The 17,182-nt window shown below is 33.6% G+C and overlaps 1 protein-coding gene and 1 long non-coding RNA gene across 3 annotated transcripts in view; one reads left to right on the top strand and one right to left on the bottom strand.

Annotated features, from left to right (window-relative positions):
* Positions 1-5,882: 5,882 nt before the first annotated feature.
* LOC125617439 lies at positions 5,883-8,912 on the bottom strand. The gene is made up of 3 exons (XR_007348439.1): positions 8,798-8,912; positions 6,477-6,486; positions 5,883-5,893 (listed from the first exon to the last, which is right to left on the bottom strand). It is a non-coding gene; the product is annotated as an uncharacterized LOC125617439 (long non-coding RNA).
* Positions 8,913-10,294: 1,382 nt separating this feature from the next.
* Zfand3 (zinc finger AN1-type containing 3) overlaps positions 10,295-17,182 on the top strand; it is a 242,989-nt gene continuing 236,101 nt past the window's right edge. The window contains exon 1 of one of the 2 annotated variants that reach the window (XM_048805234.1): positions 10,295-10,473. In XM_048805234.1, the coding sequence (XP_048661191.1) occupies positions 10,397-10,473 (77 nt within the window). In that variant the 5' untranslated portion in view covers positions 10,295-10,396. The remainder of the gene's footprint in view (positions 10,474-17,182) is intronic. The other variant, XM_015487674.2, reaches the window with a different exon arrangement.

Here is a 17,182-nt window from a genome sequence, read left to right on the forward strand (position 1 = left end):
ACCAATAGAGCTTTACAAGTGATTGAAAATGAAGTATGTCCTAATTCACAAAAATGAGGATTGGTAGTAGGTAAGGTTGCTGTGTCCTTTGAGAGATTGTTGGCATAAAGTTCTGTTATGGCTTTGGACTCTAGACTAAGATGTCTGCAAAGTTTCTCAGTTGTGCCATTTAACTGAGAAGACAAGGTTACCAGCAAGCAAATTAGATTGCTCAGTCATTCCAAGTATGTTGTGAAGTCATGCTGAAGAATACTTTTGTTAGAGATGTGAATGAAGAAAAAAAAAATCAGTGGATTCCTCAAGCAATTTCAACTTAGAGAACATTTATTATGCTTCAGTCATTCCAGCTTTTCCCAGGTAGTAATAGTGTCCAAATAATGTGTGAATTTTTGGAAAGGAATTTTGACTTCATGTTATTTCTTTTGAGTTTTAATTATTCCAACATTGCCATCTTTTCTCAAAATGTCTTGAAGTGTGTATGGGAGGGGGTAACTCTTATAGTCTGTATTCAGGGCCTGAAAACTATTTTTTGTGGTGACCAGGAATCTTTTGGAGCTTGGATATGCCTTTGGGTGGGAAAAATGACTACTATGTTTTTTTGAGACAAGATTAAGGGAAGAAATGTTAGGTGGTCATCAATTTAAAGAATACTTAAGGTCTATACAAAGGTAACTGTAGAAAAATGAAAAGAGCCAGTGGTGTGTCCAAAGACTGTGTACTTGTAAGACTTGTATGACTTTGTTTTCCTCATATATGAAACCAAAAGTCTTATCTATCTAAAAAATTGATAGGAAAAATCAGTAGAGACTTCAGCGCTTGGGTCACTGTCATATATATGCTAATTCCTTAACAATTTATAAATGTTGATCTGAAGACAATTTTGAAGAATTCCAACCTTTGAGTAATGGTCTTTATTTCCAGAATAACTTTCTTAAGATTACTTTTTAAAAACAAATTAAATTGTGCATAGTTTATTAAAAAAAAAGAAAGGAAGAAAAATAAGTTATAATTCTGAGCAAAGCAACTGAACAGATGTTTAAAGAATGTGTCGATATTCAGCCTTAACTATTGCAACCAAGCTAACTAGATGACAGGGAAACCAGTGCTAGGTTTAAACTGATGAGTAATGTGATCTTAGAGAAATCACTTAAATAGCTCTGGACTTTGCTTCCCTGTCTGTATAGTTAGAAGGTTAAACTTGATGTGTTAGAACACAGCCTAGTTGTTTGAATGGCTGAATCCTAAAATAGTATTAGTTGTTTGGGCAGGACAAGATATTTATGTTCAGTAGAGATCTTCCACATTCTGCATTGATCGCTTCAGCACACTTTTGCTCAGAAAAGCCATATTACCTTTTAAAAATTTAAGAAAGCAATTTAGTACACATACATATAAGTGTCCATATGATACCACCGGTGATGAGTTCTGCTTCCTCACGTGTTGAAGTTTGAATATTAGAGAAGCACGCCTAGGCAAGCATATATAGCAGGGTTTTTAAAAAGGGGTAACAGAGACTTCCCCTTGGAGGGAGAAGGGGGCCATAGCTACTATCCTGGTATTCCAAGAATCAAGGTGTTTTTATATGTATGTCCTAGGCTTCCTTTGTTCTCCTGCCCTTTTCCCCTTATCTTTCTCCTTACTGCTTAACTGACTAGGCATTTGACTAGGCCTAGGAAATGCTCTGTGGGATGGCTAAAAGGTGGGAAATAGGTGGGCTGAAAGGGGGAAGGGCAGGATGGAGTAGCCAAGGACACATTAATTAACAGCCTTGTAGCTTCTTGTGGGGAGGGGCAATTCCTGGGACAGGTTATCTTAATAACTGGTCGGAGCAGGGGGAGGTCCTTGATGAGGGTGAAGAAGAGCTTTGAAGGAATTAACATTGGCCTTCTCCAACCTGACTCGATTTACCTATCTATACTGACTAATTCTGGCTTCACATACATATGCTAAAAGTGAGAATTCCATGTTTTGTATATTAAAGTCAAGAGCTGTTGATTGTATATTATGCTTCTATTCCTTAATCTGGTAACATATTATTTAATCAGTGAAAATTATAAAGCATAAATTGTGTTTTAATGAAGTAGGAATGTGGCAATGTGGAAAAAGTGCTTTGGCTTTTCTTTTAAATGTCATTCTTGGTATTCGTTTTGTTCTTGGATTTGAAAGCAGTGAAATTTCAGAGTAATGGAAGTAATTCTCTTGTAAGAGTGAGCAAGAACTATTCTCAGTTTAAAAGAAATGTATTTTTTATTCTTGGCATTTTGAACATTTGTATTAAATATGTAATCATCATGACTTTCTTATCTAAAGCATTCACTTTACATCAGGATTATTAAAGAAATGTATTTTAAATAAGCTAACCTTAATGTATATTATGAAAAAAGTTCAAACAAACTGGAACTAAATATGTTGGGATGATCTTGTGATAAAAAGGGGAAAAAGCCCAAACAAACCAAACCTGTCTTATGATGGTATTCCTTAATGGGAAGAGTCTTGTCAAGGCTACCCCAATACCAGTAAAATTGTATTTTAGTTTGTTTTTTTATTTAGATTGGGGAACTCTACTTGATGCTTGATGAAGCTCCCATAAGTATACCATGTATGCTCTTAGCTGTTTAAAAAAATGTGATCTCCTTATTTAGTGGTTAGCTGTTTAATCAGTGAGTTAATCTAATTAGACTGTGAAGATATTTGTTGGAATACCAACTATATTTTTTGGACAAGTTCAGTTTGCTACTGTTGGAAGAAGTGGATTATGGAATCTGGATTATTTTTTAAGCAATTAATGTATAGGCTTTTGGAAAACAAATGGTTTTGACAAACACATTTATAAAGTTGTGCTATTCAATTGCAGCTGTGCTTCTTATTATGTTGATATTTCTACTTGTATGTTCTCATCTATCTATGTACAGTACTAAGAAGGCATTTGTAAACTCTTCTTCCTGTATGTATTCTTAATTTATTGAAAAGAAAAAAAAAACAATAAAGTGAAACTATAAGTTAAGGTCTTAATTGTGTTATATATTCCTGGTAAAATATAATTTACTTGTAGTTTCAGCTCTCATATATTAAGAGTATGGTTAAAAATTTTTACAGATTGTGATAGAAAAAGTTTTTTTTTAAAAAAAGAATATATTTTTTATTTGTACATGGACACAATACATTTATCTATTTATATGTGGTGCTGAGGATCGAACCCAGGGCCTCACATGTGCTAGGTGAGTGCTCTACCACTGAGCCACAACCCCAGCCCCAGAAAAAGAGGTTTTAATTGATGGATTTAAAAATAGTATATTATTGGTAGGGGGATAGAAATTCATTGGATTAACAGGGTAATGAAGGGAAGGGAGGGGGAATGGGATTAGGAAAGACAGTAGAATGAATATAATAACTTTTCATTATTTATATATGAATACACGATCAGTGTAACTCCACATCGTGTTCAACCACAAGAATGGGATCATAATTAGAATATTATACTCCATGTATGTATAATATCTCAGAATATACTGTACTGTTATTTATAGCTAAAAAGAACAAATTAAAAAAATAAAAAATAGTATCCCATTGTACATTGTTTAAATTTCTTCAAAGCCAGACTTGCAAGTTTGAATGACATAGCTTAATCTCTGATACTATAATAGATCAGCTCTACTGAGCTCCAAACTAGTTTAATGAAGTCAGATAATATTGTATTCTAAAGAGAATTAGCATCTGAAATGTAGTTGTATAAGTATGGCATTATCAGTTGGAATGCATAATGCTTTAATCATTTATGCTTTATTCTTTTAGAGTTTAATTTTTCCTTGTCATTTGGATTGAATTTTCCTGTTAGACTTCTCTTTTTCTTTTTCCATAGTGCTCTGGGATCCTTGGAATTTCATAATTAGGAAATCAAAATGCAATTCTCCAGATTAGTTTTTACTTCAATTAAATTTCACCTGGTATGTCTTATTATTTGCAGGAAAGGTTACCTTTAAAATAGGTAAGGATGTAAGAGGACTTGTATATACTGTGTTCTCTTAGATGTTGCTGAGTCCCTGGTTGTTTTGGCTATAAGTGACTTAGAACCACCTAAAAATTATCTAAACAAATCCTTTTCTACTATGCAATGGTCTTCTTTTTTTTTTTTTTTTTTTNAATAAAAATACTATGAGCAATGTAAAATTAACATAAAGTTTCTGAATACTTGTTCTTTGTTTTTTTTTTTTTTGTACTTAACCTCATTGTAGATGGGTAACATTTTGCGGACTGGCCGAACTCCATGGACTACCCTTTTGAATAGCATGAGCTTAAGCCATATAGACATTTATTATTTCACTTCACAAGAAGTCTGAATTTGGCAGTTCTAGGGTGGGTTCAGTAGTTCTATAATTTGTACTTTGCTTGCCCTTCCCATAGGGCTGCAGTTTTCCAAACCCCTGCACCCCCATCTGAAGCAGAAGGAGGGAAAAAAGGGATCTTTCTCTTTTCTCAGTTTTCTATATCATTAAGGAATAAAGCTCTCCCCAGTAATTCTTCTGCCCCTTCACATCTTTAGAAAACTTCAATTTATTTTTCAGAACTGGGTCATGTAGCCACATTTACATATATTGTTGGCAAAGAGGAATAATGGGATTAATATCTCCCCTGGTTCTGTGCCTAGGGCCTCCAAAAGAAAATAGGGATTTTGTTAGTGAGGAGGAAGGAGAGTGACTGGGTATGTTACCAATAGTGTCTGCTACACTGAGAAGTGAGGGTCATTTTGAGCATTTCAGATGTTGAATTTAATAACTCATTGTGTTATAATTTCGAAAGGCATAAGAAGGTGAGAAGAAAACAGTAAATGCATTATCCTGTGAGACCTAATGTCCTTGTTATTGGACTGTGGATTCCTGTTGGTGAATCTGGAATTTGCCTTGGGCATTGATGCTATATAGTGCTTGACTACAGTTAGAGTGTTTTTGATTCGAATCATGATTTAATAACTAGCCAGGCTTCAATTAGTTTGAAAAGATTGAAAATTATTATTCTTTCTTGATATATAACTTTTATTGTGTGATATATATATATTTACTACTTTCAGATGTATATTTAATTTTTTATGAACTACACAGTATATATTTTAAGCAGTGATTTATTTTTATTTTTTTTTCTCCCTGATTACTTTTGCATCGGTATTAGACCAGGAAAATTATTTGGCATGTTAGGACATGTTCTATCAATCATCTTCAGGGTATTTCTCATGATAATTCATTTGAACAACTAGGCCTTGCATCTTGTTATGTGACTGCTTGCATTTAGCACTCAATTCTTACTTTTAGACAGGAAGAAAATGGGAAGGTTAAAAAAAAATATATGAGTAGCTGCTTATAATAGCAAGAATCATTTTAGTTTTTTTTTGTATTTATATCCCAGCTGGCAACACATACAAGCATTGCTTTGTTGGAATCATTCTGAAATTGATAATTTTCAGTGAGAATTCACACATGTACATTTATTATCCTTTCCCAGTTAACAATTTGTTTAATGAATGTGCACTTTAGTTTTTAAGTAAGTAGCACCTCAGTTTGAATCCCTACTTAGTTAACTCTTTGAGATACTTAAATTAGTAATCCCTCCTTGCTGATACGTGGATTTTCGGGTCTTTATTGAGAAGGAGTAAAATGTGAATGGAAAGAGCATAAAAAGTTTGAGATCCAGGAGCCTTTAGCTTTCTCATTCTGACTCTGTTATTGAATACCTGAATGGCTATGACGAAGGCCCTTCCCCATTTGAGATATAGTGGTCTTTCTGTAACGAGTTATTATTCTTCCTCACTGTATTACTTTGTGGATAGAATTAAGTTGTGGTTAATCTTTTTTTTAGTGATACGAGGGATCAAACCTAGGGCCTTGTACATACTAGGCAAGTGCTCTACAACTGAGCTGTATCCTTAGCCCTAAATTGTGGGATACTCTTAAAAGATTTCAAATATCAACTACATTGATATGTATTACTGTCATCAAAGTTTTATGAAGTAAGCAGATACAAAGCATCTGAAGTATGTCCAAACTAACACCATGAGGTTTGTTATAATTTTTGCTAATTTACAAAGTAATGTCATTATATCAGCTTCTTTTTAAGATAAGTCCTGGTATTGTGTAGTTCCTGAGAATTTGATTATCAACATATGGAATAGCAGATTCTTCTAAATTCAGTTTTTATTTTGAAACCATATCTTAATGGTTTATCCTGCTTTCCAATATCTGAAAGATCACCCCAGGAATGGCTTCAGTCAAATGACAGAGCTGGCATCTCCAACCATTACATTAGTATTTCCATAAAAGCATTGAATAACAAGCAGAAACTGTCATAATCAACTTTTGTCAGAATTCTGGAAAAATAGTCAAGAGGGTTATAACAACAGCTAGTCAAACATTTTCATCACCACAAAACAGAAACAAACAATAATCCTCTGTACTTTAGCTATCACTTCCCTAGACTCACTCTTCAACCCTGCAGTTCCTGTGACTACTTTCTGTCTCTGAATTTCCCTCTTCTGGACAATTCAGAAATCATAAGAATATGTGGCCTTTTGGGGCTGGGGTTGTGGCTCAGCGGCAGAGTGCTTGCCTTGCATGTGTGAGGCACTGGGTTCGATCCTCAGCACCACATACATACATACATACATACATAAAACCATGAAGCAGAAGCACTTCCCAACTCATGTATCTCAATTACCAAGACCAGACAGATACCAAAAGAAACTACATACAAATCCATCTTTCTGGGATATGGATGCAAAAATTACCAACAAAATGTTAGTAAACCAAATAAGCAATATATAAAAAGAATTGTAATCATGACTAGATGGGATTATCCCAGGTGTCTAAAGTTGTTTAATATCCAAAAGTAAATTATTGTAGTACATCTTATCAAAAGAATATAAACCCCAAATCATATGATTATCTCAGTAGACGCAAAGTTTATGATAAAAATTCAACACCATTTCATGATAAAAACACCCAACAAAGTAGGAGTAGAAGGAAACTTCCTCAGTGTGATAAAAGGTGTCTGGGTATAAATTTTTGTGATTACTGTTATTTTACGACGGTCTGCCTTCCGGTGATTTACAGAATTTCATGTATCATGTGATTATCTTCTCTTTCAATATCTCTAACTCTTATGTCATAATGTACTTTTGCCTTTCCATGTGTTATAAAACCCCTATTATATTGTTATTAGTTTTGCTTTCAGCAGTCATCTTTGAAAGGGTGTGTGTAATTAGAAAAGTTTGTTTATTTACATAGTCACCCTTTTCCCAGTGCTTATCACTCTTTGTAGGTTCATATTTCCATGAGATATATTTTGCCTACTCCTATTTGATTTTTTGGATATCTTCCAAGTCTACTTAACTTTTTTTGTATTTTTAATTTTTTTAGTTTAGTTGGACACAATACTTTCATTTTATTTATTTTTATGTGGTGCTGAGGATTGAACCCAGTGCCTTACACTTGCTAGGCAAGTGCTCTATCACTGAGCCACAACCCCAGCAGCGCCACCCCCTCCCCCCAATCCCCACATTTAACTTTTTGAACATATGGAATAGTTAAAATAATTTAATGTCTTTGATTACTGTCCTATCACTTCCAGATTAGTTGTGACTGATTTGATTTTTCTTATCATTCTGGATCATATTTTCCTGTTTCTTTGCATTCCTGTTAAAATTTTTGAGTATCTATTAGACATTGTGAATTTTACCGTTTTGGGTGATGGATATTTTTGTGTTCATATAAATATTTCTGAGCTTTATTTTGATAGGTAAGTTTTTCTGAAAGGGTTCAGTCATTTCATGTCTTCATTTTGTTAGACTGTACCAGATCAGTATTCAGTCTAGGGTTCTTTTATTCTAGTACTGAGGCAGTTCTTTTCTGAGTCCTCTACCCAGGGTCCTATGGATTATGAGGTTTTTCAATCCAGTTGATAGGAGCAGGCACTATTCTAGGCTCTGTGTGAATAATGGCTGTTTCTTGTAGATCTCTCCAGTAGTTCTTTGACCTTCCTCACGTGTGCACACTAATAATTGCTGACCTGAACATGTATAGAGGGCTCTCTGTGGATCACCAGAGTTCTTTGTGTTGCTTTCTCACGTCCTCTAACTGCCTTGCAAACTCTAGCTGTTTTGACCTCCTTGTCCTCTTAACTCTTCTTCAACTTATAGGAGAGATTGGCTTCATTGGATCTGCCTGTTGGTGCTGTGCCCTGGATATTCTTAGTAACGTGGGGAAATCATAAGTCTCCTTTATTGTTTGCTATCTTATTGATCAGTGACCTTCATTTTCTGTTGTTCAGTAGTTTGAACAAAATATATTTCCCATATATTTTGTTGATTTTTGACATTTTTGTTTGAGATAGTAGAGTAAATCCGGTTTATTGTTATCCATGGTAGTTGAACTTGGATGTCCTTATATTTCATTTTTTTTGTGTGAAATTAAATAGCATGCTTTAGAAAATTATATACCTGTGAGTATATATGTTTCAATGAACTATCATAAATTTAATTCTTATGTAACCATTGCTCAGAACATAAAATTGAATATAATATGCATTGTCAAAGCCCACTGTTTTATACTCTCCAAAGTGTGACTTTTTTGGGGCAGGGGGTGGAGTGGGGTTCCGGGGGTTGAACTCAGGGGCACTGAGCCACATCCCCAGCCCTATTTTGTATTTTATTTAGAGACAGGGCCTCACAGAGTTGCTTAGCACCTCACCATTGCTGAGGCTGGCTTTGAAGTTGCAAACCACCCCCCAACCCCCCCCAAACTGCTGGGATTACAGGCGTGTGCCACCACGCCTGGCCCAAGTCTGACTTCTTTTAATTAATATTGTGAGATTATTCACATTGTTGAATACAGCTATATTTAATTTATTTCCATTGCTATTTATCTGCCCCATTCTAGGAATATACCAGTTTGTTTTTTCGTTTTATTATTGCTGGGCATCTGTATTATATACTGTGAACATTCATGTATGTGAGTGCCATGTTTTGTTGGGTGTGTAACTAGGGATAATAAGTCATAAGTTTCTCTATCACCTAGTTTAATAGATGATGAACTGATTTCCAAAATTGTACTTATGAATTCTACTTGTTTCACTTTCTTGCCTGTCCTTCATATTGTAGATCTTTTTAATATTAATAATTTCCTTGATGGCATCATATTATATTACCATTTTGATTTATATTTTCCTGATTATTTTTTTCTGTATGTTTAAAATATTCTCGTGATTTATTTAAAATCTTTGCCTTTTTTCTTTTGGTTGTTTATTTTCTCATAGATTTGTTGCAGTTAGGATATATTAAGGATATTAGCACTTAGGTGTTAACAGACTTTTTTTTTTTCATAATCTATGGTGGTTTACTTTTTCACTCCATTAATTATGTCCTTCAGTGAAGTGATGTTCTTAATTTTGGTGTAGTTCAGTATAGCAATTTTGTATGATCTATACTTTATGCATTTTATGTATTTCGACTAAGAAATCTAAACTGTGTTTTATAATACATTTTTCCTCTTTGATATTTAGTAGGTACATTCTTTTGCTTTCCATAGTTAGATATACATTCTTCCTGGAATTAATTGTTATGTGAGATGTAGGGAAAAGGTTAATTATGGGTGTTCAGTGGGCCAACACCATTTATTTATTGAGAAGACCTTCTTTCTTCCAGTGCTTTGCAATAACACCATTCTTGTAAAACAAATGTCCATGCATATGGTCTGATTTGGGGTTTTCTATTCTAGTACTTTAATTTGTCTATATTCATTCTAGTACAAACTGTTTAGTTATATTGTAGCTTTACAGTTTACAACTACAGATATCTGAGAGTAAGTTTGCCAATTTTTTAATTTTAATTTTTATTTTTAAAGAGCAGTGTTAGGCTTACAACAGAATTGAGCAGAAGGTACAAGGAGTCCCATACACCTGTCCTTACTTTTGCACAGCCTCCCTTACTGTCAATATCCTGTACTCGAGCAGTACATTTGAATGAGCTTATACTTACATATCATCACTCAGAGTCCATCATTTACATTAGGGTTCATTGTTGGTGTTGTACATTCCATGGGTTTGGACAAATATTTAATGACTGATACATATCATAGTATCACGTAAGAATAGTTTTACTAGTCTGAAAATTCTCTATGCTCTACTATTCATCCCTCCGTCTCACTTAAGCTCTGGCATTTACTGATTATTTTTGTTTTGTTTTGGGATTGAACTCTGGGGAACTTTACCACTGAGCTGCATCCCAGTTCTTTTTTACTTTTATTTAAAAATTTTTTTTTCTGTAGGGCCTCCCTAAATTGCTGAGACTGGCCTTGAACTTGCAATCTTCCTGCCTAAGCCTTCAGAGTTGCTGAGATTGTAGGACTACGCCACTATGCCTGCCCCTACTGGTTGTCTTACTGTCTTCATAGTTTTTCCTTTTCCAGAATGTCATACAGTGAGGATCATACAGTATGTGGCCTTTTCAGATTGACTTCTTTCACTTACTAATATGCATTTAAGTTTCTTGTGTGTCCTTTTATATCTTGATAGCTAATTTATTTTTAGTACTAATAGTCCATTGTTTAGCTATAACACAGCTTATTCATTACCTACTGATGGATATCTTGGTTGCTTTCAAGTTTTGGCCATTGAATGAATAAAGCTGACACATATATTGGTGTGCCATATTGTTCTTTTGGTATGTTTTCATTTCATTTGGTTAAATACCAAGGAGCATGATTGCTGGAGTGTATGAGAATGTTTAGATTCCTAAGAAACTGCTAGATTGTCTTCACAGTACCATTTTACATTCCCACCAATAGTGAATGAGAGTTCCTGTTGCGCCACACTCTTGCCAGCATTTGGCGTAACATGTTGAACATTTTTTTTCATATGCTTATTTGCCTTTTGTATATGAGATGTCTTTTCAGGTCTTTGGTCCATTTAAAAAAAATTATTAGTTATTGATGGACCTTTATTTATTTATTCATTTATATGTGGTATTGAGAATCGAACCCAGTGCCTCACACATGCTAGACAAGTACTCTACCACTGAGCCATAACCCCAGCCATCCTCTCTTTTGTCCATTTTTAAATAAGGGTTTTATTTTGTTGTTGAGTATTATTTGTATATTTTGGATAACAGTCCATCAGAAATATCTTTTGCACATATTTTCTTTTGATATTTTGACTTTTTATTATGAAACAATGCAGACAGAATTGTGAATTACCCTGCTACCACTGAGCCACATCCCCAGCCCTGTTTTGTATTTTATTTAAGACAGGGCCTCACTGAGTTGCTTAGCGCCTTGCTTTTGCTGAGAGGCTTTTTATTTTGAAGGGCTTCAGCCATTTATTGTATTTAATTTTGTTTCACTTGTACATCACCATTTTGCAGCAAATGTCAGCCACCATATCATTTCATCCAAAAATAATTCAGTATGTAATTTTACAATTTATCCCTTCCCCCTGTTCCTTTTCCTCTATTGATTTCTCTTCAGTTTTCATGAGATTCCACTCTACCTTCCCCCCTTTTCATTTGTAACTTCCACATACGAGAGAAAACATACCTAAAGCAAAGATTTTGTTCTCTAGACATAACATTAATACCATTATCACACTTAAGATAATTATCAGTAATGCCATAGCATTGCCAAATGCATTTGATATTGGTATATAGAATACAATGGAGTTTTGCATACTGATTTTGAATCAAGCAATCTTGCTCAATTCACTTAAAAAAAAAAAAAACCACTTTTGGTTGTAGATGGACACGATACCTTTATTTTTAATTTATTTTTATGTGGTGCTGAGGATTGAACCCAGTGCTTCACATGTGCGAGGTAAGCGCTCCACCACTGAGCTATAACCTCAGCCCTTAATTCACTTTTTTTTTTTTTTTGGTACCAGGGATTGAACTCTGGGGAACTCGAACATTGAGCCACATCTCCATCCCTATTTTGTATTTTATTTAAGACAGGGCCTCACTGAGTTGCTTAGAGCCTTGCTTTTGCTGAGGCTGGCTTTGAACTTGCATTCTTGCTGCATCAGCTTCCTGAGCCGTTGGGATTTACAGGCATGCACCATTGCATCTGGCTTACTTTTTAACTCTAATAATTTTATAGGGAGTTTTGATTTTCTGCTTTCACAATTTTGTATACTTTTTGAATTAGTTTATTTTCTACCTTTTAGAATTTTTGTACTTTCTCATTATTACTCTTTTCCACTGTATTAGCTGCCTTGTACAACATTGAATACATATAGATAGATAACGGTTGTTTCTGATTTGAAATTCTTGTTTCATCTACTCTATTGATTTTCCTTCAATTTTTATGAGATCCCACCCTACCACCCTCCCCCTCTACCACCCCCCTCCCCCCTTTTGTCTGTAACTTCTTTATATGAAAGAAAGTATACCTACAACCCTTGAATTTCTCATTTTGGCTTATTTCTTTTAACATAGTGTTCCCAAGTTCCACTCATTTTCCAGCAAATAACATAATTTCATTCTTCTTTATAGGTGAATAAAACTCTATTTGCCTATGTGTGTATCACATTTTCTGTATCTATTCATACATTAACAGACATCTAGGTTGGTTTCGAGGTTTGGCTTTTTCATTATGAATTATTCTTCATTGATTTTTCTAGTCTCAATTTTGGTAAATTGTTTTTTTCCCCCTAGACATTTACATTTTAAATATTTTGGCATGGTGATCATAATGTCTTCTTCATGAATTTATATATGATTTATGTAGAATATATATGATGTTAAATTTACAGGGTGATGAATTTTTATAAATGCATATTTCTGTTTCTATATGTCAGTATATATATATATTTATATATATATTTATATATATTCAGTATATCCATGTAATTACCAGTGAGATCCAGATAAAGAATATTTCTGTCACTCTATAGGCTCTTTCTTGCCCTTTCGTAAAGTCCCCTCTATAGATAATCATTATTTTGATCTCTGTCACCACAGATTTAGTTTTACTTATTTTAAACACTTAGTTAAACTTAACTAGAATCATAGGTATTTCTTTGTGTCTGGTTTCTTTTGTTCAGCATTATATCTGTAAGGCTCATCTTTGTTGTTGCTTGTGGTAGTACTTATTTCATTTGTTAATACAGAACAAATCTTGTTAATACAAAACAAAGTCTCTTGCTTGTGGACATGTTTTCAGTCTCTGTTAGGAATAATGCAGTTGTGAATATTGATTTACATTATTTCTTGGTACATCTTTATAGTCTCATATCTCATGAGTATACACATAGGAGGGAATGGTCTTAGGTTATGTATACTTATCTTTTGCCATAGTGATCATCAGCTTATTGTCCCAGCATAATGGTATAGATATTCCATTGTACCAATCTTTGCCAACAGTTACTTTCAGTCTTTTTAAATTCAGTTACTTTTTTTGGTATGACTGTGTATGTGTTGCTGTGTGTTGAAACCAGGGCCTCATATATGCTAGACAAGTGTTCTGCTACTGAGCTACATTCCAGCCTCACATTATGATTTTAATTTACATTCTCTGATGTTGAATGGTGTAGAGCTCTTGTGCAGTTGCCTTTTTGATCACAGAGATGCCTTTTTTTTTTAAAAGATTGATGTGTGTTTTTTTTTTTAAAGAGAATTTTTTTTTAAATATTTATTTTTTAGTTTTCGGTGGACACAACATCTTTATTTGTTTGTGGTGCTGAGGATCAAACCTAGCGCCCCCTGCATGCCAGGCTGGTGCGCTACTGCTTGAGCTACATCCCCAGCCCCTTGATGTGTTTTATTTTACTTATTTATTTTTATGTGATGCTGAGGATCGAATCCAGCACCTTGCACATGCTAAGCCCCAGCCCCAGCCCCAGAGATGTCCACTTTTTAAAGTAAATTTGTTGGCATTGCTGGGGATTGAATCTGTGGCCTCATATCATGCTAAGCACTCCATCATTGCACTACATTCCCAGCTGAGTGTCCACATTTTTGAAATTCCTCTTTATGTCTTTTGTCCACTTTAAAATAAAGTGCTGGTCTTAGTGGTTAATAATAATTCTTTATATATTTTGCGCACACATCATAGATACATATTATAGCTATCTTCTCCCAAATGTGCTTTGCTTTTTTTCTTTCCTTGGTTTTATCTTTTGACGAACAGTTCTTTATTTTAATGAAGTACAGTTTATCAATGTATTAGGTGGTTAGTGTTCTTTGTGTTTAAGTTTTACCTTATAAATAACCTGGATTCCGGTTAAAAAAAAAGTTTCGCCATATTTAATTCTTTTAGCTTTATTGTTTTACATTTCACATTTGTGTCTACTGTGTACATTTACCAATACTGTTAAGTAAATGGTCAAAAGTTTATTTTTTTCATAAGGATATCAAGTTGACCTAGCAGTATTTATTGACTAGATCATTTTCCTCCAATGATTTGATATGGTGGTATTTGTCCAAATAAGTATGGGTCTTTTCCTAGTCTCTTTAATCTATTCTATGGGTCTGTTTGCTTATTTCTGCACCAATAACACTTGGTCCTTAATGTTGTAACTATCAGATAAGTCTTGATATTTGTTAGTGTAGGTCCTCTAGCTTCAGTTTTGTCTTAGCTATTCTGTATCCTTTGCATTTTTGTATAAATTTTTAGAGTCAGCTTGTCAGTTTTAATTAGAAACAGTTACTGAGATTTTGGTTGAAATTCTGTTGACTCTATAGGTGAATTTGGGGAGAACTGTCAGTTTATAATATTATCTTCCAACCATAAACATAGTGTATAAACTTAATATAAGTCTTCTTTAATTTCTTTTGGCACTATTTTATAATTTTCACCGTAGTAGCCCTATGCATCTTTTAGATTTTTTCCCTTGGTATTTGATGTCTTTTGGTTCCATGGTAAATTTTATGATTTAAATTTCTCTCTCTCTCTCTCTCTCTCTCTTACTTGTTTTATTGCTTTGAATGTAGAAATAAAATTAATTTTTGTCGACCTTATGGTCAATGACCTTGCCAAGTTAATTTGCAGATTCTAATAGTTTATAGATTTCTTTGTATGATTTATACATTCAGTCATGTCATATATAAATAATTACAGATTTACTTCTCATAAAGATTCTTATTTGACTTTTCTTGCTTACTTTCACTAGTATCTTTAGTTTAATGTTGAATAGATATGGTAGTATATATATATATCCTTACATTTTTTCTGGCATTAGGAGAAAAGCATTAAATGTAATGTTAGCATGTTATTGTCAGTCTTTTAATATAGTTATTTAAGTAATATTGTGTTAATACTTATTTTTATAGTGTGATTTTTCTGAAGTGACATGAATTACTTAATGATCCAAAACTATGGTTCATCTGGCCAATTTAGAGATATATTTGAATTTAAATTGTGTATGTAAATTAATACTCGAAATAGCATCATTTAAATGAGATTCACAAGAGATTTTTTTTATTATCTTTGTGTTTCATATAAAATAACTTTGTAATTTTGTGATTTCTCTATTTTGAAAAAATATGTGCACGTGGTAAAAATTTAAACAATTCAAAATAGTTTACAGTGAAAAGTAAATCTTTTATCACAGTTTATAGTTCCTTTTTTTCTGAGGCAACTGCTTTTACCAGGTTTTTTTAGTGGAGGGTATCCTTTCATACCTGTGCTTAGCAATTACACATTTAAACAATACACCTTTGGGTATGTACTCTAGATACTCCTCAGCTTCTTTTGATGTTTTATAGCTTGTTTCCTACCAGAATATGTAGATTAATTAATCTTTCAAGAAGCTTCATGTACCCTGTAGATTTCAGCATACTCTCTCTAATTAATCTTTTTATGGGTACTCATATTGTTGGCAGTCTTACTTTAATTATCATTTAGTTAGGTAACTATTTTAAACAGTGTGGCATAAAGCTTTGTAATATATGTCTTTCTGCATAAATGTGTGGGGATTTCTGTTTTTATTTATAACTTAGCTAACCTTGTTATGAAAAAATTGCATAGCAAACTACCTTTTCATTACTCCTGAGGTTGGAAATTATCATTTAATTTGTTTCTCCAATGGACAAACATTGTAGTAACAGAAGACATTTCACTTTCAAGAAAAATCTCAGAGGAAAGTAATCTTACAAGTGGTGTTTGAGCAGGTTTCCTTTGGTAAAAATTCAGAGTAAAATTTATAATTTCAAATAACAGTTAATATAGAGTGATTGCAGTAGTTAATTTGATTTGACTATTTGAGTACACTATTTATGTGGAGGTCCCCTCCCCTTTTTGGAAAGGCATCACTATTTTGTAAAAGAGTAGATAACTTGCATGTATTACTTAGCATTTGTAATAATGTGATTATTGTTAACTCCTTTAACAAATAATTATTGTTAAGGATTCATGATGTTCCAGATACAGTGTTTCATTATATGGGAATATAGAAGTGAACTGAGTTTTTCATGGGGCTTTTATTCTATTTGTAGGTGGGGATGGGACAAGAATAAAATAATTGGCTTAATCATAAATAATACATAATGCTAAGCTAATTAATTGATCAGTGCTAGAAGGAAAAATAGAGCATGCAGGCAGGCTAAGAAGCGCTGAGATTTGGAGGATTGGAGCTACAGTTTTAAATATGATGTGCCTCATGGAAGAATCAACAAGAAACTTGCTGTGGTTTCTAATGGAGGGCTATGGGTGTTTTAAAAGAGTGGAAGTGAGGCACACTTTTCTTTAATACTTTTTTATACCTATTACATTTTTAAGTATTTGTTTCATTTATAAACAATAAATTTAATTCTATTGAAAGTCTACTGTGTTCTTTAGAGGTGGGAGCAGAGAGCCTCCCCTTCTGGTCCTTTCACCATGGATAAGGCCTTCTTTATTTAAAAACAAATACATGGTTCTGTAGTTGTATTTTCTTACAAATAGTGTATTAATGAAAACAGTTTTCTGGGAAAAAGTAAGGGAGATTTGAGTGGCAAATGGGTAGGGGATGAAAAGCTATTACAAAAGCTGGTAAAACCTTTGTAGTTATTTTAAACCATTAGCAAGGTGATTTGTCTTTTCAATAATAACTTCCAGGGTTTTTCAGTTAGCTTTATAGTGAAGCTTCAACTTTTTGAGTAAAAATGAGACTAAAAGTTTAATGTTTTCTGGTATGTGCTGGGTTGTTGTGTCGGTTACCTGCATCTGAACCA

The sequence above is a fragment of the Marmota marmota genome, unplaced genomic scaffold, assembly GCF_001458135.2.
Source record: "Marmota marmota marmota unplaced genomic scaffold, marMar, whole genome shotgun sequence".
In the NCBI taxonomy this organism is placed as follows: domain Eukaryota; kingdom Metazoa; phylum Chordata; class Mammalia; order Rodentia; family Sciuridae; genus Marmota; species Marmota marmota.